Below are 27,878 nucleotides of genomic sequence, written 5' to 3' on the forward strand. Positions count from 1 at the left end.
TAGGTTAATTTTGGCTCACAAGTACGTACTGGGGGTGTAGGTTAATTTTGGCCCACAAGTACGTACCAGGGGCGTAGGTTAATTTTGGCCCACAAGTACGTTCCGGGGGTGTAGGTTAATTTTGGCCCACAAGTACGTAGAAAATGGTATTTACCTCATCATGGATTGATACATCCACAAAAGGAGAAACTACGTGTAGTATTTGATTGTGGAGCATCATTTCAAGGAGTTTTATTGAATTCTCAACTTTTACAAGGTCCAGACTTAACCAATACTTTGATAGGCATTCTGATATGATATTGTAATTGAAGTGATGTTTTGTCGTGAAAGTACCATCAGAAAATTGTGATTTTCTATGATTGTTATGGTGGCCTAATAGCAATTACAGTAAAGACATTGAATACAGAATGACAATTCATTTATTTGGAGCAACTTCGTCACTGAGTTGTGCAAATTTTGCTCTCAGGGAATGTGCTGAAGAGAATGAAAAACAATTTCATTCTCCAGCTACAAACATCATCAGGAATAATTTCTGTGTTGATGATTGTCTCACTTCAGTAGTTTCAGAAAAAGAAGCAATAGATCTTTATCATGAGTTAAAAGAGATCTGTAATAAAGGGGTTTCTTCCTTATGACATGGATTAGCAACAGTCGAGATGTGTTGGCTGTTATTCCTGAGACAGAAAGAGCAAAAGAGATAAAACATCTTGACTTGGTTTGTGATGTTCTACCTATTGAAAGAATTCTAGGGGTGCAATGGTGTGTTCGATCTGATGTTTTCAAATTCAAAATTGTTTTGAAAGAACAGCCTTTAACAAGATGTATTCTTTCAATCGTAAGCTCAATATACGATCCTTTGGGAATATTGGCACCAGTAGTATTAATAGCCAAGAAAATTCTGCAAGAATTGTACAGAAGAAAGGTTGGATAGGACGAAGTTATACCAGATTCCATTGCACAACACTGGATGAATTGGATTGAGAGTCTTAAAATGTTAGAAAGTTTTGAAGTTAACAAAGGTTTTAAACCAACAGACTTTGGAATTTCCACATTTGCTCAGTTACACCATTTTGCTGAGGCAAGTGAAAGTGGTTTTGGTTCTGTCAGTTATTTAGTACTGCAAAATAACCAAGAGCAAGGACATTGTGGATTTATAATGGGAAAATCCAGAGTGACTCCTTTAAAGCCAGTCACCATACCTCGTATGGAATTGACTACAGCTACTATGGTGAGCAAAATGGACATTGTTAATAAGAGAATTACAGATGGAGTTAGTAGATGCTATGTTTTGGACGGATAGCACATCAGTACTTAACTACATCAATAACAAAACCATGAGGTTTCATACCATTGTGGCTATCAGAATTAATGAGTTCGAAACATTTTCACATTAATCAATGGAGATACGTTAAAACAGTGGCTAATTCAGCTGACATGGCTTCACTGGGATCAATGGTACAATCATTTCTGAAAAAGCCAACACTTGGGTGTTTGGTCCTCAATTTCTTTTGCAATCTCAAGAAGATTGGCCTCAAAATCCAGAAGAGTTAAAAGAAGTTTCAACGGAGGATCCAAAAATCCAAAACACTAATGTGAATACTATTCAAATATCTAAGAGAATGATTGTATTATTCAATTAATTTGCTATTATTCTTCATGGTTTCATTTGAAAAAGGCAGTAGCATGGATTCTTAGATTAAAAACTATGTTTTTACATCATATCAAGAAAGAAATTCTGAAGTCTCAAGAGTTTGTTACCTCACAGTTGATGAATTGGTGAATGCTAAAATGGAGATAATTCATTTTTGTCAGAGAAATATGCTTGATAATGAGATATCAAAATTGAAGAGGAATCTGAATGTTACAAAAACAAGTTGTGTTTACAAACTAAATCCTACTCTTCTAACTGATGTATTGAGAGTAGGAGGAAGATTGAAAAAAGCAATAATGCCAGAAGATGTGAAACATCCAATGATATGAGCGAAGGAATGTCATATTTTTGATTTGATTGTTCGACAAATACATGAGAAAACAGGTCATGGTGGTTGTAATCACGTGTTGTCAGAATTGTGCCAGAAATATTGGATACTTGCTGGTTTGACATCGATCAAAAGAAATTGTCAGCGTACTTTGCTAAACCTAAACAACAATTGGCCAATTTGCCACAAGACAGAGTTTCGCCTGATGAACTCCCACTTACATATATGGGAGTTGATTATTTTGGTCCTTTGCAAGTAAAGCGTGGAAGAAGTGTTGAAAAATGATACAGAGCTATTTTTACCTGTTTGACTATAAGAGCGATTCATATTGAAGTAGAGTCATCACTTGATACCAACTCTTTTATCAATGTTCTTCGACGTTTTATTGCCAGACGTGGTCAAATAAAAGAATTACATTCTGATAATGGATCTAACTTTACAGGAGCTCAACTAGTGTTACAAAAAGCAATTCAAAATTGGAATCAAATTCATGATGCATTACTTCAGAGAGAAATTAATTAGATTTTAACCCATCCACAGGATCACATAATGGTGGTATGTGGGAAAAAATAATTAGATCAATCAAGAAAATTCTCAATTCCATTTTGAATGATCGAATACTGAATGATGACAATCTTCAGACAGTATTGTGTGAAATCAAAGCTATTTTAAATAGTTGTCCAATAACAAAAATTCAAATGACATCAAGGCACTTTTAACACTGAACCATCTCTTACTTCTTAAATCTAAATTTTTAATGCCTCCGGGTCAATTTCAGAAAGAAGATATTTATGCAAGATGCAGATGGAAACAAGTGCAGTTTATTGCGGATTTATTTTGGAAAAGATGGGGTAAAGAAAATCTTTTATTATTACAAGAAATTGGTCTAAAGCTAAATGCAATTTTGCATGCAGACATTGTAATTATTATTGACAATTCTGCACCAAGAAATTCTTGGTTGCTGGGGGGAATCATGGAAACAGTTCCGGACATGAAAGGTTTTGTTCGGAAGTTGTGGATTAATGGTTACTTAAATCAACCTATTATTAAAATCTGTCTTTTACAAAAAGCAGAAAGTTTTGATTTCTAATTTTATACTTACCATATTTACTTTTGCATCTGTATTAGTAATTATTATGTATTAGTCATTAATCTCTATTATAATAATTCGGGGCTGGAATATAAAGATTAAAACTTTGTGTTTTTACTTCTTAGTTAATTTTATGACTATCACTTTAAGAAAGTTTGTTGTTTGTAGTGTTACCATAGTTACTATGATGTCATATGTTGTAATATCTGGGCATACGGGGAGCTTCCTTTCATTCTTTGAAGAACCATGGAGGAGACGTAAGCATCTAAATACTTTTTTTTAATTCATCTTATTTTGTTTATTTCTTTTATATTTGTTTAAAGAAGAATATTATTATCATTATACAGTATGCTTTGTTTATTCAAGTTATGAAAATCTTGATGCAAAGTTATGCAAAATGTTTAATCTTTATCAACGAATTAAAGCTACTTACAGCTGCACTTACGAAGTTTGATTTATTGGATTGATAAGATAGTAATTTGGAATACCGTCACTTATGTTTCTGTAAAGGTGACATGTTTTGAAATTGGGAAATACAAAAGAATGGAAAGTGTCACCTGCAGTTAATGCAACTCTATAAAGTGGAATTTGAAGCTTGATACATGTTTACTGATGAATTCTTTACAGCAAGTGTGTGGGACATTTCCTATCAGGCCACCTTGGTGTGCAGCTCATTGTAAGCCATTTGATGAATTAAGCAAATAATCTTGCCCAAAATTCTGATGTGTGCAGTACATCAGCAACAAGTTGCTCCAATCACCATGTTTCTCATCTCTACAACTTGGTTGCTAACTTAAAGTTCACATAACTATAATGTTTTCAGATTGCGACACAGTATGGCGTAGCAGTTAGCACAGTGCTGTTACAGTGCCAGTGACCGGAGTTCAAATCTGGTGTTGTCTGTAAGGAGTTTGTACTCTATCCCTGCGTCTGTGTGGTTTTCCTCCAGGTGGTCAGGTTTTGTCCCACCCTTCAAAACGTAAAGGGACAGTATTGGGGTGTAATCGGGCACCACGGGCTCGTGAACCAGAGGCACCCATTACCGTGCAGTATATCTAAATTTAATTTTTTAATTTAAACTGCTGTAGCAGGCTGCACTGATCGGCAAACGAACCAGGTCATCGAAGAGCAGGCTTACACTTGCTGACATCACAATGGTCCCTGTGTTGGGGTGGGGGGGAGAAGGGGGGTTGCAAAGGATCATGGGGTCCTGCTGATAAGCTTTCGGCGAATTCCAGTAAAGTCAGTTGGTTGGTTCAACTCATTCACAGCTTCTGTGTGGTTTTCCTTTCGTTCGCTGCACAGCACATCGACCACAGTCGTAAACTAAAGAAAGGCAAGCTGGAATCCTTGCTCTTTCTCTGCTACACAGGTTGCTCATTTCACTGTCACGTCATTCCCGACCTCAGGTGCTGTCTGTGTTTCCTCCCGCATCCCGATAAAGTGCAGGTTAATCTCTGTTTATTGCTCAGTGTATAATGCAAGTGGCTGATGGATGGGTTACAGGGGAAATCGATGAGAAAATAGGTCGATTGAAACACTTCCTATCATGTCAGGGAATGTGGAATTATGAACTTTATGACCCACAAGGATTGAGGGGTGGGGAGGGGTGAGGAGTGCGATTCTATGTTTTCAAATGGGCTCCTGCCTCAGTGTCCAAGCTGTTAGTTCAGAAAACAACATGAAAAGTAAAACCTTGATAAAGATCTCAAGCCAAAACATTGGCTATTTATCTTTGCCATATAAAATACTGTTGGGCCTGCTGAGTTTCTCCAGCATTGTGTTTTAACATGATAATAATTTAGGTTAAACAAGAAGTCTGCAGATGGTACCATAGAAAACTACAGCACAAAAAAGGCCATTCAGCCCTTCTAGTCTGTGCCAAAACATCATTCCTCCAGTCCCCCTGACATGCACCCATTCCATAATCCACCGATGGGTTTTGCTGATTGCTGGATGACCTGCCAAATTCCTCTAGCACTTCTATGTGCCATAATAATACATGGACTCACAATTGTAGCCAATTTCTTCTTGAAGAAAGAAAGAAATCTGCATTAGATTTTCTTCCCTCATATCACGATACACCAAAATACTTCAAAACGGTAAACAATTTTTGCAATGTAATCATTGCCAAAGAATGTTGGCCAAGAAAACAACAGTGTTTCTAGGTCAATGATAAGTATGTGGTATTTTATGCCTGGCTAAGTCTTATTTAACTTCATCCACAATGATTTCCCTTAAAATGCGGTACTCCCTCCGCACAGAACCTCATTGCCGTATTAGTCTTTTGCAATACCCTCTAATAGTTCATTTCAATAGTGATATTTATCCTCAGGAACTAAGCACAATAGAACATAGAATATTATAGCACAGTAGAGGCCCTTCAGCCCACGATGTTGTGCCAATCTATATAAAGTTACTACTCAACCATTTGAACTTTGCTGACCTCACACCCCTAGCCCTCAATGTTTCATGCATCCATGTGCCTGTCTAAGAGTATTTTAAATGTCCCTATTTAAATTTTAAATGTCCCAGCCTTGACCAACACACCTGGCGATGCATTCCAGGCAACATGACACTTTGTGTAAAAATCTTACCCGGATGCCTCCCCTAAACTTTCTTCTGAACACCTTAAACAGATATCCTCTGATATTTGCTCCTGTTGCCCAGGTGAAAATGTGCTTGCTGTCCAATCTATCTTTGACTCTCATAATCTTGTAGACCTCTATTAAGTCACCTCTCATCCCTGAGAAAATGATGCTTTTTGAAATGCTCTTAAATCCAGTCTTTAAGAAATGTCTACAATAGTTTGCCAACCACTGATGTTAGACTTGCTGGTCTATAATTCCCTGGAATCCCCCTATTACCGTTTATAACCAAGAGGACTAAATTTTCCATTCTCCATTCCCCACAGCAGCTAGGGAGGATGAAAAATTCATTACTAAAACCCAGCAATCCTTTCCCTCACTTCCTGCAGTAACCTGGAATATATTTCAGCCTGTCCCGAGAACTTATCATCCGAATGTTTTAAGGAGATCCTTTGCTCTTTGTCATATACATTAATGATCTGGATGATGGGGTGGTAAATTGGATTAGTAAATATGCAGATGATACTAAAATAGGTGGAATTGTGGATAATGAAGAAGGTTTTCAAAGATTCCAGAGGGATTTGGTCTGTTTAGAAGAGTGAGCTGAAAGATGGCAGGTGGAGTTTAATATTGATAAGTGTGGAGTGCTTCATTATGGTAGAAATAATTAGAACAGGACATACATAATAAATGGGAGGGCATTGAGGAATACAGTGGAGCAGAAAGATCAAGGAATAAAGGTGCATCATTCCCTGAAGGTAGAATCTCATGTGGAAAGGGTGATAAAGAAGGCTTTTGGTATGTTGGCCTTTATAAATTAAAGCATAGAATATAGGAGTTGGGAAGTGATGTTGAGACCTTTCAAGACATTGTTGAGGCCAAATTTAGAGTACTGTGTGCAGTTATGGTCACCAAATTATAGGAATGTAACCTGGGTTTCAGAATCTAGATTACAAAGAAAAATTGAGCAAATTAGGTCTTTATTTTTGGAGCATAGAAGGTTGAGAGGGGATTTGATGGAGATATTTAAGATTATGAGAGGGATAGATAGAGATGATGTGGATAGGCTTTTTCCATTGAGAGTAGGAGAGATGGATACAAGAAGTCATGGGTTAAGAGTTAAGGGGCAAAAGTTTAGAAGTAACACGAGGGGGAACTTCTTTACTCAGAGAATGGTGGTTTTGTGGAATGAGCTTCCAGAAGAAGTAGTGGCAGCAGGCTCAATTTTGTCATCTAAGGAAAATTGGATAAGTATATGGATGGGAGAGGAATGGAGGGTTATGGGCAGGGCGCAGGTAGGTGGGACTAGAGGAGAGTACTTAGTTCAGTGTGGACTATAAGGGCCAAAATGGCCTGTTTCCGTGCTGTAATTGTTATATGGCTATACATTTCCTCTTTCTTAACCGCAATGGGCTCTTGCACACAAGCCTGTTCTATACTGACCTCTCATAGAACAAGGTCCCTCTCTCTGGTGATCAATATGTAGAGTCCATTAAATGCAGTGGCCAGAGATGAATTTCACTTCAGGTGCTGACATAGCCCTACTTTGCAATAAATGTCCATTAAGTGAGTACCTACTCACTTCAATCATTCCAACTTCTCAATGCATGGTCCACCACTATGAGCATGGAAGTGAAAGAATGAAAGACAAAGGACCTTTTGACCTCCGTGCCAAGGGTCCATTTCACACAGCAAGATGATGGATCTCAGTTGCTAAATTGTCTAAGTTCAGGTCGTAGGGTTTTGAGACTGAACTTGGGATGCTCCAGCAACTGCGCTTGAATTCCAGGCGGACGGATTGTCACTTCTGTGTTCAGGTTTCATCTTGCCCCTTTGCCCATTCATGGCTAACTGCAGGCCAAATGCCTGCAATCAAGCATCGAAGGCATAGAATGTTAGGGGTTCCTACCTAAGGCATGAAAGGCAACAGACCTAATGCAGCTAAACTAGCACGTTGGGCCTAGTGATTAGCGCACTGCTGCTAGAGTGCCACCAATCGGGACCATGATTCAAATCCCACACTGTCTCTAAGGGGTCTGTACATTCTCCCCGTTTCTGTGCGGATTTCCTCCGGGTGCTCCATTTTCCACTAACCCTTCAAAACATGCTGGGTTTGTAGATTGATTTGTAGAGTGTATTTGGACAGCATGAGCTCATGGGCTGAAAAGGCCTGTTACCATGCTCTCTGTCTAAATTTCAATTTAAATTCAAATGGAATGAGTGGAATTTGGTGCAGTGGTGGAATGGACACTTTGGGCTAAAGGACCTGTTTCTCTGCTCTATTATTCCAGGACAAGTAAAAGGGAAGGGATCCAACTCTACTTGTCTTATTAAGTAGCTCCTAAAGCCGGTTGCATCCTTGAAGCTATGATACCATTTCAGCTCTTGAGTGTCTCTCGCTCTCATTGATGGGGGTCAGTGCTAGAGCTGCTGTAATGGCAGCATTGCCACTGGTGAGGACCCAGGAGAGCGTGGAGCAGGTAGTCTGTCAGTGGTCCTCTGGAGGGTCCTATTGGCTTGCTTGAGGGCCTGCACAGGATTCAACTGCCTGTTTTTCAATGAAATTTAGAAATAGAACACAGTAACAGACCTTCCAACCCACAGGCCAGCATCACCCAATTACACCCACGTGACTAACCCCATTGTTTGTAGAAACCAGAGGATCTGGAAGAAACCCATGGGGTCAGAAGGATTGTGACTCCTTGCAGACAGCGGTGGATTCACACCATAACAGTGTTGCGCTAACTGCTACACTAATCGCGCCACCCCAGCGTAGCAGTGAGCTGATATTTGTTTATTAATGTGGATTGAACCGTAAGTTACAGGAGCGACTCTTTCTGGGAATAAGTCAGAGACTTGGAAGTGTACAGCACAAGAGGCCATTTGATTCATGGAGATCCTGTCAGCCAAACGTGAAGCTAAAATACTTTGGGGCCTTTTACACTCACTCAAGAGAACAGACAGTTGAACTTCAAGGGCCCAAGGGCCTGTATTGTGTGCTGAATTGTTCAATGTTCTCATCTGAAAGAGCTCCCTTCCCTCAGCGGTAATGAAAGGTCATTAACTTGAGACGGTTTTCTCTCCACGGAACATCCAGCGTTATCTGGTCTTGTTTCAGAGAAGTTCATGGTCAATTTGGGCTGTAGCTCCGATCAAGTTCAAATTTATTGACATCACATGCTCATTGTGGTAAGCTACTGTATGTCTGGGGAACACCCATTGGCCGACTGTACCTGTGGCTCCTCCCACAGGCTCCTGAATAAAGGTGACTGTCCCTCAGCCCCCTCCCCAGTGCAGGACAGTTGAGCAGCTCAGAAGTGTCTTTGTTCTATAGCAAATAAAAGCCCATCAGTTTGCTTAACTTAAATCTTCTGGAGGCCTTGATGGTGCATTTCTCACATACAACTCTGAGATTCCTTTACTCATGAAAAATATACATATACAAAAGAGAGAATTGTAAATAAAAAAGAAATGTAAGCAAAGTGAGTGCTAATATAGAGAAAAATAAATATTCTGTGATAAATACTGTGTAAAATAAAAGTCCTTAAATGAGTCTCTGAATGAGTTCGTTGTTGAGGAGTCTAATGGTGGAGGGGCACCAGCTGTTCCTGAACCTGGTAGTGTGAGTGTTATGGCACCTATACCTCTTTCTTCTTGGCAGCAGCGAGAATGGAGCATGCTCTGTGTAGTGTGGATCCTTGATGATGGCTGCTGCTCTCTGACGGGAGCGTTCCATGTAGATTTTCTCGATGGTGGGGAGAGTTTTGCTTAAGATGTACTGGGCTGTGCTCACCACCTTTTTCACTTCCAGGAGATGATGAGATTCTCTCTCATGCTTTCATCTTTCTTTCCCTTGAATATTTTCCAGGTGCTTTCTTCCCATCTATCAAGCCCTCGGATGTAGTTTTCAAGATAATCTTCTGGCTGGGTTACTTCAACAGCTGCATAAACCCCATCATCTACCCCTGCTCCAGCAAGGAGTTTAAGCGAGCCTTCACCCGGCTGCTGAAGTGCCAGTGCCGAAGGAGGCGGTACCCTCCCTGGCACCTGTACGGCCACCGAGACTGGCAGGCCTCCATCAACAGCTCGGAGCGTGGCTTCAATGGGGACACAATGACCAGGTCTGTCGTGAGCCAGGAGTCGCTGTCAATAAACAGTTCTACCTTGCTGAGCCGTGAGCAGTGGGGGAGCAGCCGGCGAGCTAGTGGAAGTGGAGATGCTAACCGGCCACTCAACCAGCGTAGCTGGAGACTCTTCCCCTCCTTGTCCAAATCACCCTTCCAACTCAGAGAGAAGATGAACAACCTCTCCAACAAAATCAGGGTGGGACAGCACCAACCCTGTGCGTCAGCCATCACTAAGGTGGAAGGTATTCCAGTGGAGTCCATCTCCATCGGGGTGTGCCAAGACATCAAAGAGCAAGCCGCTTATCAAATATACGAGGTTGCTGATTCTTTTGGACTGAAAGAGACGGATATTTAAGGTGAAGCCTGCTGGGTTGTTGGAGTGAGATGCATGTTCTGTAAATGTGCTTGTTGATGGATTGTTGTTGTTTCCGCATTCCCTATTTTGACTTGAAAATGGATCAAGGGTTTTTAAAAAATTACATTCTGGGAAATTCTTCAGGGGTTCTCCAGGTCCTTCAGACTTCTGTCACACATGCTTCCTCCCAGGTTCCTTCAGAAAACATCCAATCTGTCCCATTCAAATTCCCAGGGGAACGCCCATCACCCCCAACCATTCCCAAACATCACGTCATGTTCCTCCAGGGATATCCCATTCACTTCAAACATTTTCTTCTTGAGATGTCCCATCACCCCATTTGTTTTACCACCAGTCCCTAATTGTTCCATCTTCTCTGGATTCTCCCAATCATCTTTAAATATATTCCTCTGGGAATTTCCATTTTCTTCCATTCATGTTCTCCTTGGAATTAGTCGAACACCTGGAGGGCAGGTAATTATTAAGGAAGTCCTGGAATAAATTTAAACATGTTCTTCAAAGGATCAAATCCAACCCAAACTAGTCTCTTGATGGTTAGTCATAATTTCCTCTTGCGGTCCTTGAAGGGGTCTCCCATCTTTTCTGCCCCACACCATCCCCTGCCATCTCCCCTCGAGTGTTCCCCAGCCATCTCAATTACACCATACCCTGTGACGGTTCCTCAACCATATTCCACACCCTGTCTCTCAAGTGTTTTTTCAGACATATAGCACAATAACAGGCCCTTCCAGCTCACAAGCCCATGTCATCCAATTACACCCTATTAACATATAAACCAAATATGTTTTGAAGGGTGGGAGGAAGTTGGAGCTCTCACAGGAAACTCACACAGACACGGGGAGAACTCCTGGATTCGAACCCAGGATGCTGGTGTCATAACTGCGTTGCACTAACTGCTACACTGACCATGCTGCCTTAAGCATGAAGGATCCTCCAGCCTTTCCCTCCCCCCACAACATGCCCCTTCATAGATTAAATCCCATCTTTCCCCTCACTGCCAATGTGTGCTCCTTGGAATATCTCCCAGTCATTTCTCCCCCTCCCACCACTTGAGTATTCTACCTAGACACATTCCCCTGATTTTCTTCCTCATGCTCCCAGTGTTGACATACCACCCCTAGTCCCCACCATTTCTTTCTCCTCACCCTTTGAGTTGCCTTCCATTTCTCCTGATCGTGCCTGCTCCTAATCTTCATCTAAAGCTTTCTCTCACTTATGCATTGCGGCTCAAGTAGAGGATCAGCAAGAGGGTGGCTCTGTGAATGCAACACTGGAGGAACATCTCTGGGTTGGAAGTTCATGTTTGCCTCTTCCGAATCTGTGGTTATTAATCCAAAATGGAAACAGTTCTGAAAATGAAAAGAGAAAATTGTAAAAATGATTAAAAATTTCCGTCAGCTACAACATGATCCCACTACCACACGGATCTTCCCCTCTCCCACCCTCTCCGCCTTCCTTAGGGGCCACTTCCTCCATGACTCCTTCATCCACTCATCCCTTCCTACTTATCGCCCCCTTGGCATCTTCCCCTGTGATCGCAGGAGGTGCTACACTTGTGCCCACACCTCCTCCCCCCCACCACCATTTGGGGTCCCAAAGAGTCTTTTCAAGTGAAGCAACACTTCCCTTGTGAATCTGCAGGAGTCATCTACTGCATCCGGTGCTCCCTTTGTTGCCTTCTCTACATCGGAGAGACTGGACGCAGATGGGGGAGAATGCTTCGCTGATAACTTTGCTCTGTCCACATCAGTGATAGGGATCACTCAGTAGGCAACAATTTTATTTCTGTGACCCACTCTCATGCTGACATGTCTGTCCGTGGCCTCGTACCATCAAACCAAGACCACCCATAAATTGGAGGTGCAAAACTTAATTATCTGTCTCATCACTGTCTAGCCAGATGGCATTAATGTCAACCTCTTGATTCTGTTAGTCTACTCCCCTTCTTTCTCTCTCTTCTCCATCCTTCTTCCCTCCAGCTCTCTAACCCCTTCGATCTCCATTCACAGAGCTATCCCTCTCCCCTCATGCTCCCATTTCCACCTCCTGCCTGTGGGCCTGTGCTCTTCCCCTGTTTCCTCTCCACACCATTTTCTTCAGGCAACTCCTCACATTTTCCTCATACTTTGACGAAGGGCTCAAGCCCAAAACATCGGTTCTGTATCTTTATCTTAGCTCTATAAAGTCCACTGTTTGACTCACTGAGGTTCTCCAGCATTGTGTTTTATGATTCTTTAGCCCAGACGTCAAGCTGTGTGATATTAGTGGTCAATGAGAGGGGCCTGAAATTTCATTTCCAGCTGGGTGGGGGGAGGTCTTTGGGGGATAAGGCTGGAAAGTCAGGACGAAGCCAACCCTATCTAGTCAACTGTGAAAGAGAGGATTTCGTTTCCTATTCATTTCCCCTTCCACACCACTTTGGGGCACCTCTTCAGTGTTCAATATGATCCCCTCCAAAGGGCTGTTAGAACCATAGAGCTATTGAACACTACATCTAGCCTGTGCTGAGCTATTATTCTGCCTAGTCACATTGACTTGCATCCGGACCATAGCCCTCCATACCCCTTCCATCCATGTACCTATCCATACTTTCCTTACCACTGTCAAAATTGAGCCCACATTCATCATTTACCTGGCGGCTCAGTCCACTCTTTCACCACTCTCTGCGTGAAGAAGTTCCCCAATGTTTCCTTTCAATGTTTCACCCTTCACTCAACCTCAGTTGTAAAAGCCTGCTTGCATTACTCTCTCTGTAACCCACATCATTTTGTATACAAAATTGTCTTTGTGTCCCACTGGGCTACACAGACTGTTCAGTTGCACAATCATCGTAGCTTGTCAGATGGCTTCACTTTAGGTCACATGAGGAAATGCTCATTTGGCATCTCCTCCATCTGGGACAATGCAGCCCGACAACCTTCTGGGCTGTTGACAGTCAGCCATCATCGCAAGCATCAGGTATCAGTTGAGAGTATCGTTGGAGAGGCTTGCATTAATTGGCCCCAATGATACAAACCTGATGCCCCACACTCCCCAGTCACTGGGAGTGCTCACTCCTGGGAAGAGTTCCACGCAGAAGTGGATCAAGGGGATCTGTTCCCCATGCCAGTGCTCAGAAGTGCATCAATCAGAGCTGCTGCCTTCAGCTCCAGTAATTTAGCTTCAATCCTGACCTCCAGTGCTCTCTCCATGGAGTTTGCATGTTTTTCCTGTGTATTCAATGTTGAATGGCATGGGCAGGATACATGGAAAAAGGTTGTTTTCCATGGTGGGAGAATCTAGGACAGGGGTGGGCAACCATTTAATTTTTTAACAGGCCATTTCTGTCCATGAGTCTGTGCCACCCAATTAACCTACATCTCCAGTACTCTAGGACATTGGTTCTCAACCTTTTATATTTACTCACATACTACCTTAAGTCTTCTTCTCTCTTTGGCTTGGCTTCGCGGATGAAGATTTATGGAGGGGTAATGTCCACGTCAGCTGCAGGCTCGTTTGTGGCTGACAAGTCCGATGCGAGACAGGCAGACATGGTTGCAGCAGTTGCAAGGGAAAATTGGTTGGTTGGGGTTGGGTGTTGGATTTTTCCTCCTTTGTCTTTTGTCAGTGAGGTGGGCTCTGCGGTCTTCTTCAAAGGAGGTTGCTGCCCGCCAAACTGTGAGGTGCCAAGATGCACGGTTTGAGGTGATATCAGCCCACTGGCGGTGGTCAATGTGGCAGGCACCAAGAGATTTCTTTAGGCTCCATCCTCAACATTCATTGGGGCGACTTCATCTCCAACATCGAAGTACTCGAGATGGCAGAGGCCGACAGCATCGAATCCATGCTGCTGAAGATCCAACTGTGCTGGGTAGGTCACATCTCCAGAATGGAGGACTATCGCCTTCCCAAGATCGTGTTATATGGCGAGCTCTCCACTGGCCACTGAGACAGAGGTGCACCAAAGAAGAGGTACAAGGACTACCTTAAGTAACACACAGCATCCACAGCATTTGCCATAGGAGCTCTATGGTTGGAAAAGGATTACTTAAAGTGGTATGTGAGTGGAATGTGAGGTCTAGGACAAGAAGGCACAACTTCAGGATGAAAGGTGTCCACTTAGAACAGAGATGTGTAGGAATTTCTTCAGCCAGAGTGTGGTAAACCTATAGAATTTGTCGCTACAGGCAGATGTAGAGAGACCAAGACATTGGGTGTATTTAAAGCAAAGATTGATAATTTCTTGATTAGCTAAGGAATCGCAAGTTATGGCCAGACAGTGGGACTGAGTGGGAAAATGGATCAGCTCATGATTGAATGGCCGGGGAGATTCGAAGGGATGAACAACCTATTTTTGCTCCTATGTCTTATGGTCTTATGGATTTCTTCCAGACCTACAGCTTCCATCCACATCCCATGGGCATGCTGGTCAGTCAGTTAATTGGCCAATGTGAATTACCGCTTGGTGTGGAAGGACAAAGGGTGGAGGTGGGAAGAGGTGAGGGTGGGGTTTAATGGGCACGTGAAAAAGTGATTAAATGAACCAAATAGCCTCCATTGATGTTGTAGAAAATGGGAAATACAGCAAAATCTTGTTAGAACACGGTAGTTGGGTCCAAGATTTCATACCGTATTACAGGTGAGTCGTGGACTACGGGGCTGGAGCGGAAGGCACAGGATGCCAGGAGCCCGAAGTCCCGCGCCAGTCACCCCAGCCCTGACGTCCCACGCTGGCATCTGTCAAGCAGCAGGGAAAGGTGGCTGTCAGCAGCAGGGAGGGTGGCTGTCGGCAGCAGGGAGAGTGGCTGTCAGGCGGCTGCCCCTGCCCCGACTCAGGAACCGGCGGTTTCTCTGCGGCACCTCTCCCCGCTGCGGACCTTTCAGGTGGCAGAACACCGCCTTCAGCGCTGCCACCTGAGCGTCCTTCACAGACACCCACAGCCGGCTCCAGAGCTGCACTCTCCAGGCGATTTCACCTGAAAGCAGCTTTTAGGGTCCACAGACACCCACGCTATAAGCAATTCCGCGGATTAACGAATCGCGTTCTAACGAGGTTTGAGTGAATTATGTTAATATCATCCTGACGACTTTTGGAAGTCAGTTGTCCATCAAAGATAAATAGGAGAAACTTAAAGGACACCTAAATAATATTGGAAACACTCAGTATTATCAAAGCCATTCCATCTGCTGGGGCCATCCAGAACCTAATTCAAAAAGAGTTAAAATTGCATCTGCTGCAGAGAACTCTGATCCAAATCTTCCTCTTCTACTCATATTGAAGAGAAGAAGCACCATCAAGTTTATAAAGCTCAGTCATTGCTTTCTGGTCAAGGTACAGTGGGGGGAACAATAAATGCAATCCAACAATGGGTTAGAAGCAACTATGTCACAATATGTTGCATAAGTTGGACATTGCTTCATTTTGATGTAACTGTAAATTAGTAATATTAGACTCTTACAATTTTAAACCAACATAGATATGAATAAATTCATCCCCTGACCTCTACAAACTCAATAAAGCTGGATGTGAGGTTTCACGTTGTATTGTTTTAATGTTTACAAGCAGGTATTTTTGGGCTTTAAGTATTATTCGGAAAAAAAAGAATATAACCATGTGTTCAGTCATTATCCTGGTTCCTTGTTTATTGAGTTTCTACAATATAGGTTGTGGGGAGAGGGGCAATAACTTCCTCCGGTCACCACATGTCACTTCATCGTAAGTTCATTGGAAAGATTCCTTTTTGTGTAGTCTTCCTCAGAACGGACGCAGTTTTGATCTAACCTGAATGCTGAGGAAATGATCAGAAACCCATTGACGATATAGACAGACGGATGTACACTCTGTAAACAAACGCCTCAAATGGTATTGTTATTCTGTCTGCTGTTTTGTAAGTCATCAAAAACCATTAACTGATGTTAAATTATATTTTGGTTATTTTCCGAATGTCTTAAAAAAATAAACCACAGTGAACAATTTGCATGATCTCTCCTTTTGGAATGAAAAGATTTGTATGTTCTACCAGTGAAAGGGGATAAATTGTTTGGCAGGACTTGTAATGTTAAAATGGGATTAAACCATGTAATAGAGAGTGTTGGAAGATTCAGACGATTACGATTTTATATCTGTAGTCCACATTATCCCTGTCAGTCATGGTGTCGAGCACCTACTCAGTTTTCACACATAGATTAAGGTCCTAAGCTTGTAAAAATCCTCAAAAAAAAACAACGAATTAGAATAGCTGTCAAACAATTTATTGCCGCCATTTTCCTAATTGTCATGGATCCAAGTCCGTGTTCCAGGCCTGACTCCTTCTTGGTGTCCTGCAAGATGATCTGCCCTATCCTCGGCCAGTGTTAAACCATTCGGACCTGAACATGAGCTCTCTTGCTTTGCAAACACAAAAATTCAGTTCAGCTGAAATGTTTTTTTTGCACATTTATTTTTCATACGCACCTCTAGAGTACTAAATCCTGAGAGATTAATGAACTAGCTTGTTTGGTTATTTCACCAGTGATCTGACTTTGGGAGCATACTTCTAAGGGAAATGAGAAGGGGGATAACCCTCCCTCAACAGGGAAGGTGAGAAAAGCAGGACTCCATCGTATGGTCTTCAGGAATGTGCTGCTCATACCACGAGCAAATTGCAGTTATCAAAAAACCCTTTAATAACGCAAAAGATCTCAGCATATTCAGTGAAATATATTTCTGGAGCAGACGCCACCAAAAGTCATGTTTACCCCCCTAAAAGGGAAGAAATGACGGACTGTTTTGATCTGTAATTCACCATATTATCACCATGGGTAGAAGCAAATAAAATAATAAAAATGGACACATAGCTGGGAAGGATGTTCTCATGTATGTAGACATATGCAAGGACACATGGACTCAACATAAGTGTGTCCACATGAAGATAACCGCACACACAAAGAGAAATAAGTGGAGAGAGGTGAAAATTCAGAGTGAGTCTGCAGGTCATTCTTTCCATGATCTTTACCTCTTGGCTGAGCCTGGTCATTTCCTTAATATGAAATGCCTTGTACACATATATAATTGCATGCACTGAACCCAATCAACAATAGAACATCTGGAAAGAATTAGCAAATTATATTTTTGAGCTTTAAATCTCACACCATCTCAACTGGAAAGATCTTATTGAATCATTCATTAACATTAAAATCATAGACACTTTACCAGTTATTCAATGTTTGAGAAGTTTTCAAACTCTCAAGTTTGCATGAGAAGTTACTTAAACGAAGCTTTCTATGGTGCACTGAGGTAACAGCAAGCAAGCACAATACTCAAAAGACTACAACAGGCGTTATTCAGGTAAAAATCTGAACACCAGTTCATACTTCGGGGGCTCTTGTGTGACTGGCTCAGGAGGGGCTGGCTCAGGTCTATATTTGGGTCAGCAGATTGACAGCCAGCCAGGTGGAGTCAAAACCCTAGAAGGTCTATTCAGGTTGGCTGATTGACAGCTGGACAGCTGTACCTGTCTTCCTGCAGGTACAGAGATTAATCCCTGCAGTAAGCACACCTTCTACCCACACCTTCTCATCTTCCACCCACACCTTCTCACCACACCTTCTACCCAAAGAAAATTGTAAGATGGCAGCACGGTTAGTGAAGCGGTTAGTGCAATAGAGTTATAGCCCCGGCCACCAGAGTTCAAATCTGGAACTGTCCATCTGTCTGCGTGGGTTTCCTCCAAAACATAGCAGGTTTGTAGGTTTATTGGGTATAATTGGACGGCATGGGCTTGTGGGCCGAAAGGACCTGTTAGCATGCTGTATGTCTAAATTTAAATTGATGGCAGCTTTTGCTTTTGCATTCCCAATGTGAAACTGTCTTTCAATTTGTTTTCTGTTCACACCATTATGATATTTTCTGCGTCAGACACTTCGTCCACGAGAGCTCTGATTTCTGCGTTTTATAATTACAATCAGAGCCCCACAGCAAGTAGTGAAGTGATTGTGAGAAAAGGAGTCATTCAACCTGCAACAATACACCAATATAGAAAGGTTGAGCATGGTGGGAATAATGTTCTGAGTTGTAACTGTTTCAGTGCAAGGTGTATGGTAGGAAAGACAGAGAAGAGAGCATGGATCAGCACATGGAGTTATAACATTGTGGACATTAGTGACACTTGGCTGCAGGAGGGGCAGGACTGGCAGCTCAATGTTCCAGGCTTACATTGCTTCAGATGCAATAGAACAGGGGGAGGGAAGGATGAAAGGGGGAGGCATGGCATTGCTAGTTAGGGGAAATGTCAAGGCTAGAGGGGTCGTCAATTGAGACTGTATGGGTGGGAGTGATGAATGAGAGGTATAGATAGGATAAATGCATGCAGGCTTTCACCACCGAGGATGGGTGAGACAAGAACGAGAGGACATGGGTTGAGAGTGAAAGGTAAAATGTTCAAGAGGAACATTAGGGGGAATTTCTTCACTCAGCGGTGTGGGGTGGGGGGGGGGGATGAGATGACAGCGAGGTGCTGGATCCTGCTTCGATTTCAACATTTAAAATAAATTTGGTTAAGTATACAGAGAGCTGCAGTCCTGGTGCAGATAGCGGGGCCTATGTGGAAAGATAGCTTGACACAGACTAGATGTTCTGAAGCATCTGTTTCGGTGCTGCAGTGGCCTGGGGCTCCATGGTTCTTTTTAAATATTAGGAAGAGGAGGGACTGGGAAGTGGGAGGCCTTTAAAAGAGAGATTGTGATAGTTCCATCCCACTTTTCGGAAGATCTGGACTGGAAAACCTCATCTTGGGAACAGATGCAGCAAAAATGGAGAAATTGAGAGAAGGGGGTTAAATCCTTGCAGGGGGCAGGGTGTGAGGAAGTTTAGTCCATGTAGTTGTGGGAGGTGGAGGGTTGTAATAGATGTCAGTGGAAAGTTTGTTTCTTGAGATGGAGACAGAGAGATCCAGGAAGGGGAGAGTGTTATTGGAGATGGACCAGGTGAGTATGAGATTGGGGTGGAAGTTAAACGCGAAGTGGATGAAGTTGACAAGTTCATCGCGAGTGCATCCATCTCCTTTCTCTCAATTTCTCTGTCTCTGCCGCATCTGTTCCCAAGATGGGGTCTTCCAGTCCAGAGCTTCTGAAATGTCTGCCTTCTTTCACAAACGTGACTTCCCCTCCACCACTATCAACTCAACCCTTACTCGCAACTCCTCTATTTCCCACTCACCTGCCTTGGCCCACTCTGCCCCTAGACACAAAGAACATAGAATCCCCTTCATCCTCACCTACCACCCCACCAGCCTCCACATCCAAAACATCATCCACTGGAATTTCTGGCATTTACTAGAGGATCCCACCACCAGACACATTGTTCCTTCTCTTCCCCTCTCGGACTTCCACAGGGACCACTCCCTCCACGATTCCGTCATGCACTCATCCCTCCCCACCTATCACACCCCTGGCACCTACCCCTGTGCCTACAGGAGGTGCAACAATTGCGCCCACGCCTACTCCCTCTCAAGTGGCCTTTTTCATGAAGCAACACTTCACTTGTACATCCAGAGGACTTACTTTCTGCATCTGGTGCACCTTTTGTGGCCTTCTCTACATCGGAGAGACCGGTCACAGACTGGGAGATCACTTCGCTCAGCACCTCCACTCAGTTCGCAACCACAGCGACCTCCCAGTGGCCAACCATCTGAATTCTGGGTCACACTCCTGTGCTCACATGTCGGTCCATAACCTTATGTACTGTCCCACAGACTGGAGAAACAACATCTTATTTTCCGTCTGGGTACCCTCCAATCAGATGGCATGAACATTGACTTTACTGCTCTCCATTAAATCTGTTTGCCCTTCTTTTCCTCTCCCCCCCTTTTCCTGTCTTTCTGGATCTTTCACCCACACAGCCCTGCCATTCCCCCCTCCCTCACTGCTGCTGTCCCCTCCCTCCTTTCTCCATCTATCATCTTCTGCCTTTGCCATTCCCCCTTCACCCCCCCCCCCAGTCTTTTGTTCCACCACTTGCTGCCATTTCTCATACCTTGATGAAGGGCTCAAGCCCAAAATGCCACTTATGTATCTTTACCTTTGCTACATAAAACACATTTTGTTTTTTACTTCACGATGAACAGTAAATAACTTGAGAGGCTGAGACTGATCTGCAGGATTTTATTCACAATGGACAAGGGCTTCATCCTGTGTCGTCACCTGGGCTTTCTGGGGAAGGATCAGGGTGATGGAGGCTTTATACAAGGTCAAAAGAGGGAGTGGCCACAGGTGCAGTCACAGGATGGGGCGGAGCCAGGTAATCAGGAATACAGCACAATTCAGCCGTTCACCACACTTCAACCACGGTGTCTACAGAAGTTTGTGATTTACTCCCGTCAGGGAAGAGATAGAGAAGTATTAGAGCCAGAACCTCCAGGCTGAGGAACAGTATCTTCCCACGGGGAATGAGACCTGCTGAACGACTGTAGAACTGCTAAAACAACTCACTGTGATCCTACTACTAGTTAGTAATATTTATTTTAATATATGTATATGGGTTCTGTGTATATGTATTGCTGTCACTTGAACTTGAACAATTCAGCAACTGTAGGTGAGCAGAGATATTAAGGAAGCCCTCAGGCCTGAAAAGTCGGTTATATATCTTTACCTCTGCGAGATTGGCTGAGTTCCTCCAGAATTCTTGTTTTATTAGAGATATTGAGGACCTGGTTAAGAAAAAGGAGACATATGTCAGTTATGGGAAGTTGAAATCAAGTCAACGATTTGAGTGGTATAGATGATGAACGAGTTCACTTAAGATAGAAATAAGGACCACAAGGAGGGGATGAGATGGCTCAGGCAGTTAAGGAGAATCCCAAGAGATTCCACAAGAATATTAAAGGAAAAAGAATAATTAGTAAAAAAACAATAAGGGTCCCTTAAAAATCACCAAACTTGTCTATGTGGGGAGCCAGGTCCTTAATAAATATTTCTCATCTGTATTTACCTTGGAGACTAGAGAACGAGGGGAAGTGAATATTGAGTCCACATTTCGGGGTCTTAAAACACAGTAAGGTAGTGGTTAGCGCAATGCCGTTACGGCACCAGCGATCAGGATTGGGGTTCAAATCTCGCGCTGTCCATAAGAAGTCCGTACATTCTCCCCGCATCTGCGTGGGTTTTCCTGATGGTTCCGGTTTCCTTCCATCGTTCGAAACATACCAGGGGTGTAGGTTAATTGTGTGTAAATTGTGCAATATGGACTCATGGGCTGAAATGGCCTGATACCGTGCTGTATGTCTAAATGTAAAATTTTAAATCCCCAAGCCGTCTGAGTGCATCCTAGTATTTGTGGTAAACTGGGGAAGAAGTTGCAGGAACCCTGGTAGAGGTAGATGCCTCATTAGGCATGGGTGAGGTACTGGAAGAGTGGATAGCAGCTAATGATGGGTCATTTTAGTTATAAAAGGCTGTGAGGATAAGCTTAACATCAGTAGAGGATAAGTTACCGAGTCAGTCATTCAGAAATTAAGGACAAGTTGATAGATTTTTAGATATTAAGGGAATCGGGGATAAATTCAGAATAGCGATTCTGCCATTAAAGGTCAAACATGATCTCACTGAATGGTAGGGCAGTCGCAAGAGGCCACATGGTCTATTCACGCTTCTAATATGATAATCATTGCATGAGTTTGCTGGCTTACTTTGGATCCGAACCTATCAACACTTCACACCTTAAATCGTTCTACTGCTCTACCCACCTTAACACGGGAGCTTCCTGTATCCCTGGAATGCTTTGAAGTTCGGGGCACAGGTATGATAACCAATCAGGATTTTTTTTTCATTGTTGGTCTATCAAAAACTAAAGGGCATGGGTTTAGAGTGAGAGGAAGGAGTTTTTAAGGGGATTTTAGTGGAAAGATCTTCCCACAGAGAGAGGTTGATATCTGAGGCTTGCTGCCAGAGGTGGTGGTGGAGTCAAATAAGGGGGCTTTGTTCAAAAGACATACAGAAAGGCACTTAAATGGGAAAAGTGAAGAAGGATGCAGAGCTGTGAGATTGGTGCTGACAGCAAAAAGGTCAGAATGGACATTGTGGGCCTATGACCCCTTTCTGTGATGTATATGACACCATCAGATCCAATTTCCTGGGCTTTCTGAATTTCAACTTCTGCATCTTTAACTTCAACTGCTGGGGGCTGGAGCTTCAGAATTCCTCCTCCACCCCCCCCCCCCCCCCCGACCCCCACAATTAAATCTTTCTGCCTCACATTTTTCTCCTTCAGGAAAGTACTTCTCTGCCCAATCCCCCCCCAAGATGGTGGCACATTTAGCACAAAGCTATTCCAGCACCAGCAAACCCGCAGCTGGCTGTAAGGCATTTGTATGTTCTCCCGTGACCCCATGGGTTTCCTCTGGGTGCTCCGGTTATGGCACAGGTGACATTCTCTTTTTCATTTTATTTTGTTACTCTGGGTTTATATTTGGTTCCTTTAAGGGTCAGAGAGATTTTTGGTTATTTGAGTTTGTTTAAATCACATAATCTTTCCCTGGTGGTATTAGGGAAAGGAGGGGGAAAGGCCCTGAATTTAATGTAAAAGTTCATTGTTGAGAAGGTTGTACTGTTCTTTTGGATTTGTGTGAGCCTTGGAAAATCAAAAATAAAATATTCTAAAAGATAAGGGTGTGCTTAGTGGGAAAGTCATCAATGGATATTTGGATGCAGACAGAATACATTGGGCATGGAGCATTACAGCACAGAGCAAGTCCTTCAGCCCATGATGTGGTGTCAACCTATTATAAATCTACTCATTGACAATTCAACCCTTTTCTTTCATCCATCTGCCTATCTAAAAGTCTTTTTAAAGTCCCTATCGCACCAGCCTCCACCACCACCCCTAGCAATGCATTCCAGGCATCCACCACTCTCAGTGTAGAAAACCTATCTCCCCTAAACCTTCCTTCACTCTCCTTAAACAGATATCCTCTGCTCCTTGCTATTGACAGACCAGGATAAAGGTCCCGGCTGTCTGCCTCTCATTATCTCTATTATGTTGTCATGTAATAAAACAGAAATGTAATATTACACAAAATTGCCTTTCATCTGCCATAAGGGAAAGAAAGATTCACCATTAGCATTAGTATTGCACAGTGGTTCTTACAGTCAGAAGCAAACCAAAAGCCTCCAGCACTCCAACAGTCTTTGCAGTCGCACAAGACTCCAGTTTAGTTCAAACCATCGGCAACCCGAGCCCATATCCGAACCTCCAGCACAATGAGGAAACCTTCGGTGCATAGGGACTTTCAGGAACCCTCTTAGTCTCAGCATCCTCTTCAATCCTGTTTATGGTACATGGTGCTCGTGAGCCAGCGTCCAGCAGCCCTCAGCCTACTGTGAATCCTTTGACCTCAAGTCGCTAGCACCTGCAGCTTGTGTGGGTTCCTCGTCCATCAGTCACCAGCAGCCCACTGCCTGTGTGGTGTTTTTCAGCTGAAGAGCTCCCTCGCTGGTCACTGTCTTGTGGGGCCGCTTCCTTTGCTTCTCCTTCTCAACTGGGGGTGGGGTGTGTTCTCCCTGTTACTGGTACCCTGCCCCAGTCCACTGCTTCGCCGGCGTCTTCTACCCTTCGAGGGCGCAGCTGCAATTTTCAGCCCAGAACCTTCAGTCGCAGGAAGATCAGATGGGACCCCAGAGGAATATAAAGATTTTAGGAAAGAGCTCAAGCTCTTTTGTGAGCAGGACTGAAGAAAATTCCAAACAAGAAAATGGCAAGGGAAATGAGAGAAGAAACGTGCGAGGCACTAAATTAGTGGTTGCATTGGTATTTACCAAGGAGATGGACGTAGATAGTGATAAGGAACATGATGTGGAGAATGCTCATATGTTTGGGCATCTTGCGATCAAGAAACAGGTGGTGGTGTATGTGATAGTACAGACATATCACCAATGTATATAGTGTATATATTTACAGTATCTAGACTGTGCTTACAGCGATTGGCTGAGAGCTTAGCCACGCCTACTGTCTGGGCCTTAAAGGGTTGTGTCTCTAGCCAGGTCGGATCATTCCGGACTGGTCAGCCACCTGTGAAGAGCTCCTGTCTTTTGCTAATAAAAGCCTTGGTTTGGATCAACAAGTCTTTGGTTCTTTCGACGAGCTCTACAGTGTATCTTTGGAAGAGCATTATTATGGCGGCCTCCTGGGGCTGATGGAATACATCCCTGGTGGTTGAAAGAGGGAAATTAAGAGATGCAGATTTTTTTTGCACCTTTACTAGTGACAGAAGAATCCTAGAGGACTGGAGGATCACTTTCTGTGGCTTCCTCTGGCAGAAGGCCACCCTGCCCTCAGCCGCAGTGCACATGGGTGCGACATCATTTGTACTAATTCACACGCACGTTGTATCCAAGCCGGCTCCGTGGTCGATGGGAGCGTACAAGTTCAACTCACTGGGGAGGAGATTGAGGATTTAGAAACTGCTGCCAGAGTGGTCTTGCTGAGAGGTTGTTTTTTTTTTAATTAAGACATCAAGCATGATTTCAGGCCCTTCCAGCCCACGAGACCTTGCCGCTTAATTACACCCAATTGACTTACAACCCCCGCACATTTATCTTAATACCAGCATGTTAAAAGACTGTTTGGAATAGCAATGCTTAAACTTCCAGAGGAATGCTGTCTGCTTTTCCACCTCCCACTCTTGAAAAGGAATGTCAGCATTCATCTTCAGTCAAGACCTGCGCAAGTGGCATCACCATGAGTTTGAAGAGGATTCATGCTGGCTCCAAGTTGGCCATTATTGATATTGGCCTCAAGTTGATGTTGGCTACTGGTTGCCAATATCTATCCCTTTATATTTTCATTCTAGATTTGCTGTTTGTTTTGGATCTGATGTCACATACAGGCCAGAGAAGGTAATGACAGTAGATTTCCCTTCAAAACGAGGTGGGCTTTTGTGTTTGAGTGCCTGGTGGTCTCCATCTTGAGAAGGTCAGAGACCCTTTTTGTGCGATAGCAATTTTTTTCAATAGGTATATTCCCTGAAAAAAAAATGGGGATTGTGATCTACAACTTTGAGATGACACAAAGATAATTTCAGATTTTCTGTGTCAATTAGTACGTTGGAGAAACATTAACTTTTATTGAACTTAGCCTGTTTAATCACAATAATGTGTCAGTTCAACTGATCTAAAAATGTTTCGGTGCCGGTTGTCATTTGCACTCAGCATCGTGTCAGGGTCCAACAACAGTCGGCCAGCAATGATGGATTCCAATTGCCCGATACCACTTTTCCAAAGTCGCATTGTCCTGGTCAAACCCTTTACCCAGTTCGTCACTGACTGCACCAAGATCAGCAGGGAGGAAGTCCAAATGCGAATGCAGAAAATGAATTTTTTTATGATACGGTGCTCTTCGTGGTTTTGTATGCTTGAAGCAGACTTGAAATATGACAGGAAATCACCAAAACGTTGTTTCTAAAAACAATATGTGCTTGAAAAATCTTAAGGTGATTTTTGTAACCAGCAGCCCAAAAATCCATAAAATAAAAAGTGTTCAGGAAGAAAAATCTTTGTTGTCCAGTGAAAGTGGCATTCCTCTAAGGTGTACTGAGTACATCATGCCACCAACTGTGATAAATTGTTAGTCTATCCATCCCCTTTCATCTATTAACTGATGTTTGCTGTGTCACACAGTGTGCCAGTTCGAAGATGTTATTTACTGTGACAGCCTGGTTGGATATATTCCAGCCACTTACACATGTCTTACAGCTATAGACAGATCACGATATAAGATGACCTTTCCCATACAAGCTCTTCAGAAATTTCAGGGATTAACAGGAAATTAAAAACCAAGCTCATATTTGTGTGGTCCGGACTTACAAAACCAATCAGAATAAAATGCTGCTGTTGATTTTCAATTTGAGTTGCTGCTTCTGCCTTGAGGAAATCAACAAGTCCAAATATTACCATTAAAATATTGACCAGCTTTTTCCCTGATTGAGTAATACATTGCCAATAATCATCTTCAAATTTCAATTACCAGGGCATGTTTTCAACAAGCCTCAGTTCAGTGAACAAGGCTCAAATCAAAAGTTAACGCTTCAGCTAAGAATGCGCTGCATCAATAGACACACCATTGCTTAGAGGAGACACCAAACTGAGGCCATGCCCATCACTTCCATGATCTGGTGCTCTGGGTCAAGGCCCTTCCTTCAATTACACTACCAGAAAAAAATTCCAAATGAACTTGACAATGGTCCAATTATTCTCAAAGCATTTCTTTATTTGTGAGATATATTGGAATGCTTCACAAAGGAGTGATAAAGGTTAGTGTGGCAGCAGGCCGACGCGGTTAGCGTAATGCTATTACAGGGCCAGTGACTAAGGCTTCTCTGAAAGAAGTTAGTACATTCTCCCTATAACCTGCATGGTTTTTTTTTTATCCAGGTGTTCCTGTTTCCTCCAACCCTCTAAAATGTATGGGGTTGGTAAATTAAATGGATGTAATTGGGCAACGTGGGTTTCATGGGCCGGACGGGCCTTATATTCTGCTGTATTGTTAATAATTAAAAACAAAATACATTTCCATTTAGATTCTTTAATTGCATACAATTGTAAATATGGCCAATTTATGCATGTTCCTCTGGCTGGGTTAGCCTGCTTTACCTGACTCCAATTACCCTTAAAGTTAGAAGCTTACCAAACCTAATTTGGAAAACAACTAAAGATCAAACATTGCCTGGATCTATAGTCACATGTACCTTGTCTTAGGTAAAGGAAGCAAACCCACATGAGATTCCAAAACAATATGGTCCTTTTACAATCATTCTCATTGATACTAATATTAATTTAAGAACTAAACTGTCTCTGAATCATTAATCCAAATCTGGATTAGTCATCCAGTAACGTGCTACCATCCTCCATTTATTCAATTAAACGTCTATCCTCCAAGGATCCTCTCTATCCAGGCCATGCCCTTTTCATTCTGCTACCATCGGGAAAGAGGTACAAGAGCCTGAAGACGAACACCCAGCGGCACGAGGACAGCTTCTTCCCCTCTTGTGGTGATATGACCACTAGACTCCTGCAGGGGGTGATCTCTATACCTGTAGGCTGACTCCACCTGGCTGGCTGTCAATCAGCCAGCCTGAATAGACCACCTACGGGACTGACTCCACCTGATAGCCAGCACCTCCTGAGCCAGTCACACGGACATGAACTGGTGTTCAGACTTTTACTGGAATAAAGCCTGTTGTACAATCTTTTGAGTTTGTGCCTGCTTGCTGCTACCTCAATGCACCACGCCCCTGCCATTAGATTTCTGAATAGACAATAAAGCACAGATATTAACTCACTCTCACCTATTTTTTCATTAATTTATTTATTTTAAAATGTAATTTGTAGCAATTTTTGCACTGAAAGCCTGCTGCAAAACAATGAATCTTGTGACATATTCATGGCAATAAATTCTGATTCTGATTCTGGACAGAAGATATGAGGGAGGAGAAAAATACTTTTGGAAACTTTTGGAACAGCTGAGTCATGACATGAAATCCTTCCCAACACCCTCTTCTTGGAAGGCCGAAGAGAGCAACAGCGATGAACCAGGTGTAAGACCATCCATCTCTGTAAATCAGAATGATTCTTGCTCTAGGCTTAAATTGAACAGCCACTATCTCATATAACCCGTCACTTATGGCAGAAGGAGAAGGGAAATCCCCAGCTTTTACAGCGCAGATCTCAGGGAAAGCAAGATTAATTATTGGGGCTGAAGTAGGAGTTCGA

At 43.0% G+C, this 27,878-nt stretch overlaps 1 protein-coding gene across 5 annotated transcripts in view; it reads left to right on the plus strand.

Moving 5' to 3' along the window:
- Window positions 1-27,878, plus strand: part of LOC138757000 (alpha-1A adrenergic receptor-like) — a 72,922-nt gene that overhangs the window by 37,377 nt on the left and 7,667 nt on the right. Inside the window, exons 2-3 of one of the 5 annotated variants that reach the window (XM_069923557.1) lie at window positions 2,758-2,830; window positions 9,526-9,741. In XM_069923557.1, coding sequence (XP_069779658.1) covers window positions 2,758-2,830; window positions 9,526-9,643 — 191 coding nt within the window. In that variant the 3' untranslated portion in view covers window positions 9,644-9,741. Of the gene's footprint in view, window positions 1-2,757; window positions 2,831-4,351; window positions 4,479-9,525; window positions 16,116-16,651; window positions 16,813-27,878 lie in introns of those variants that run through there. The other 4 variants (XM_069923556.1, XR_011353269.1, XM_069923555.1 and 1 more) reach the window with 4 other exon arrangements.

This window comes from Narcine bancroftii, chromosome 3, assembly GCF_036971445.1.
Source record: "Narcine bancroftii isolate sNarBan1 chromosome 3, sNarBan1.hap1, whole genome shotgun sequence".
NCBI lineage: Eukaryota > Metazoa > Chordata > Chondrichthyes > Torpediniformes > Narcinidae > Narcine > Narcine bancroftii.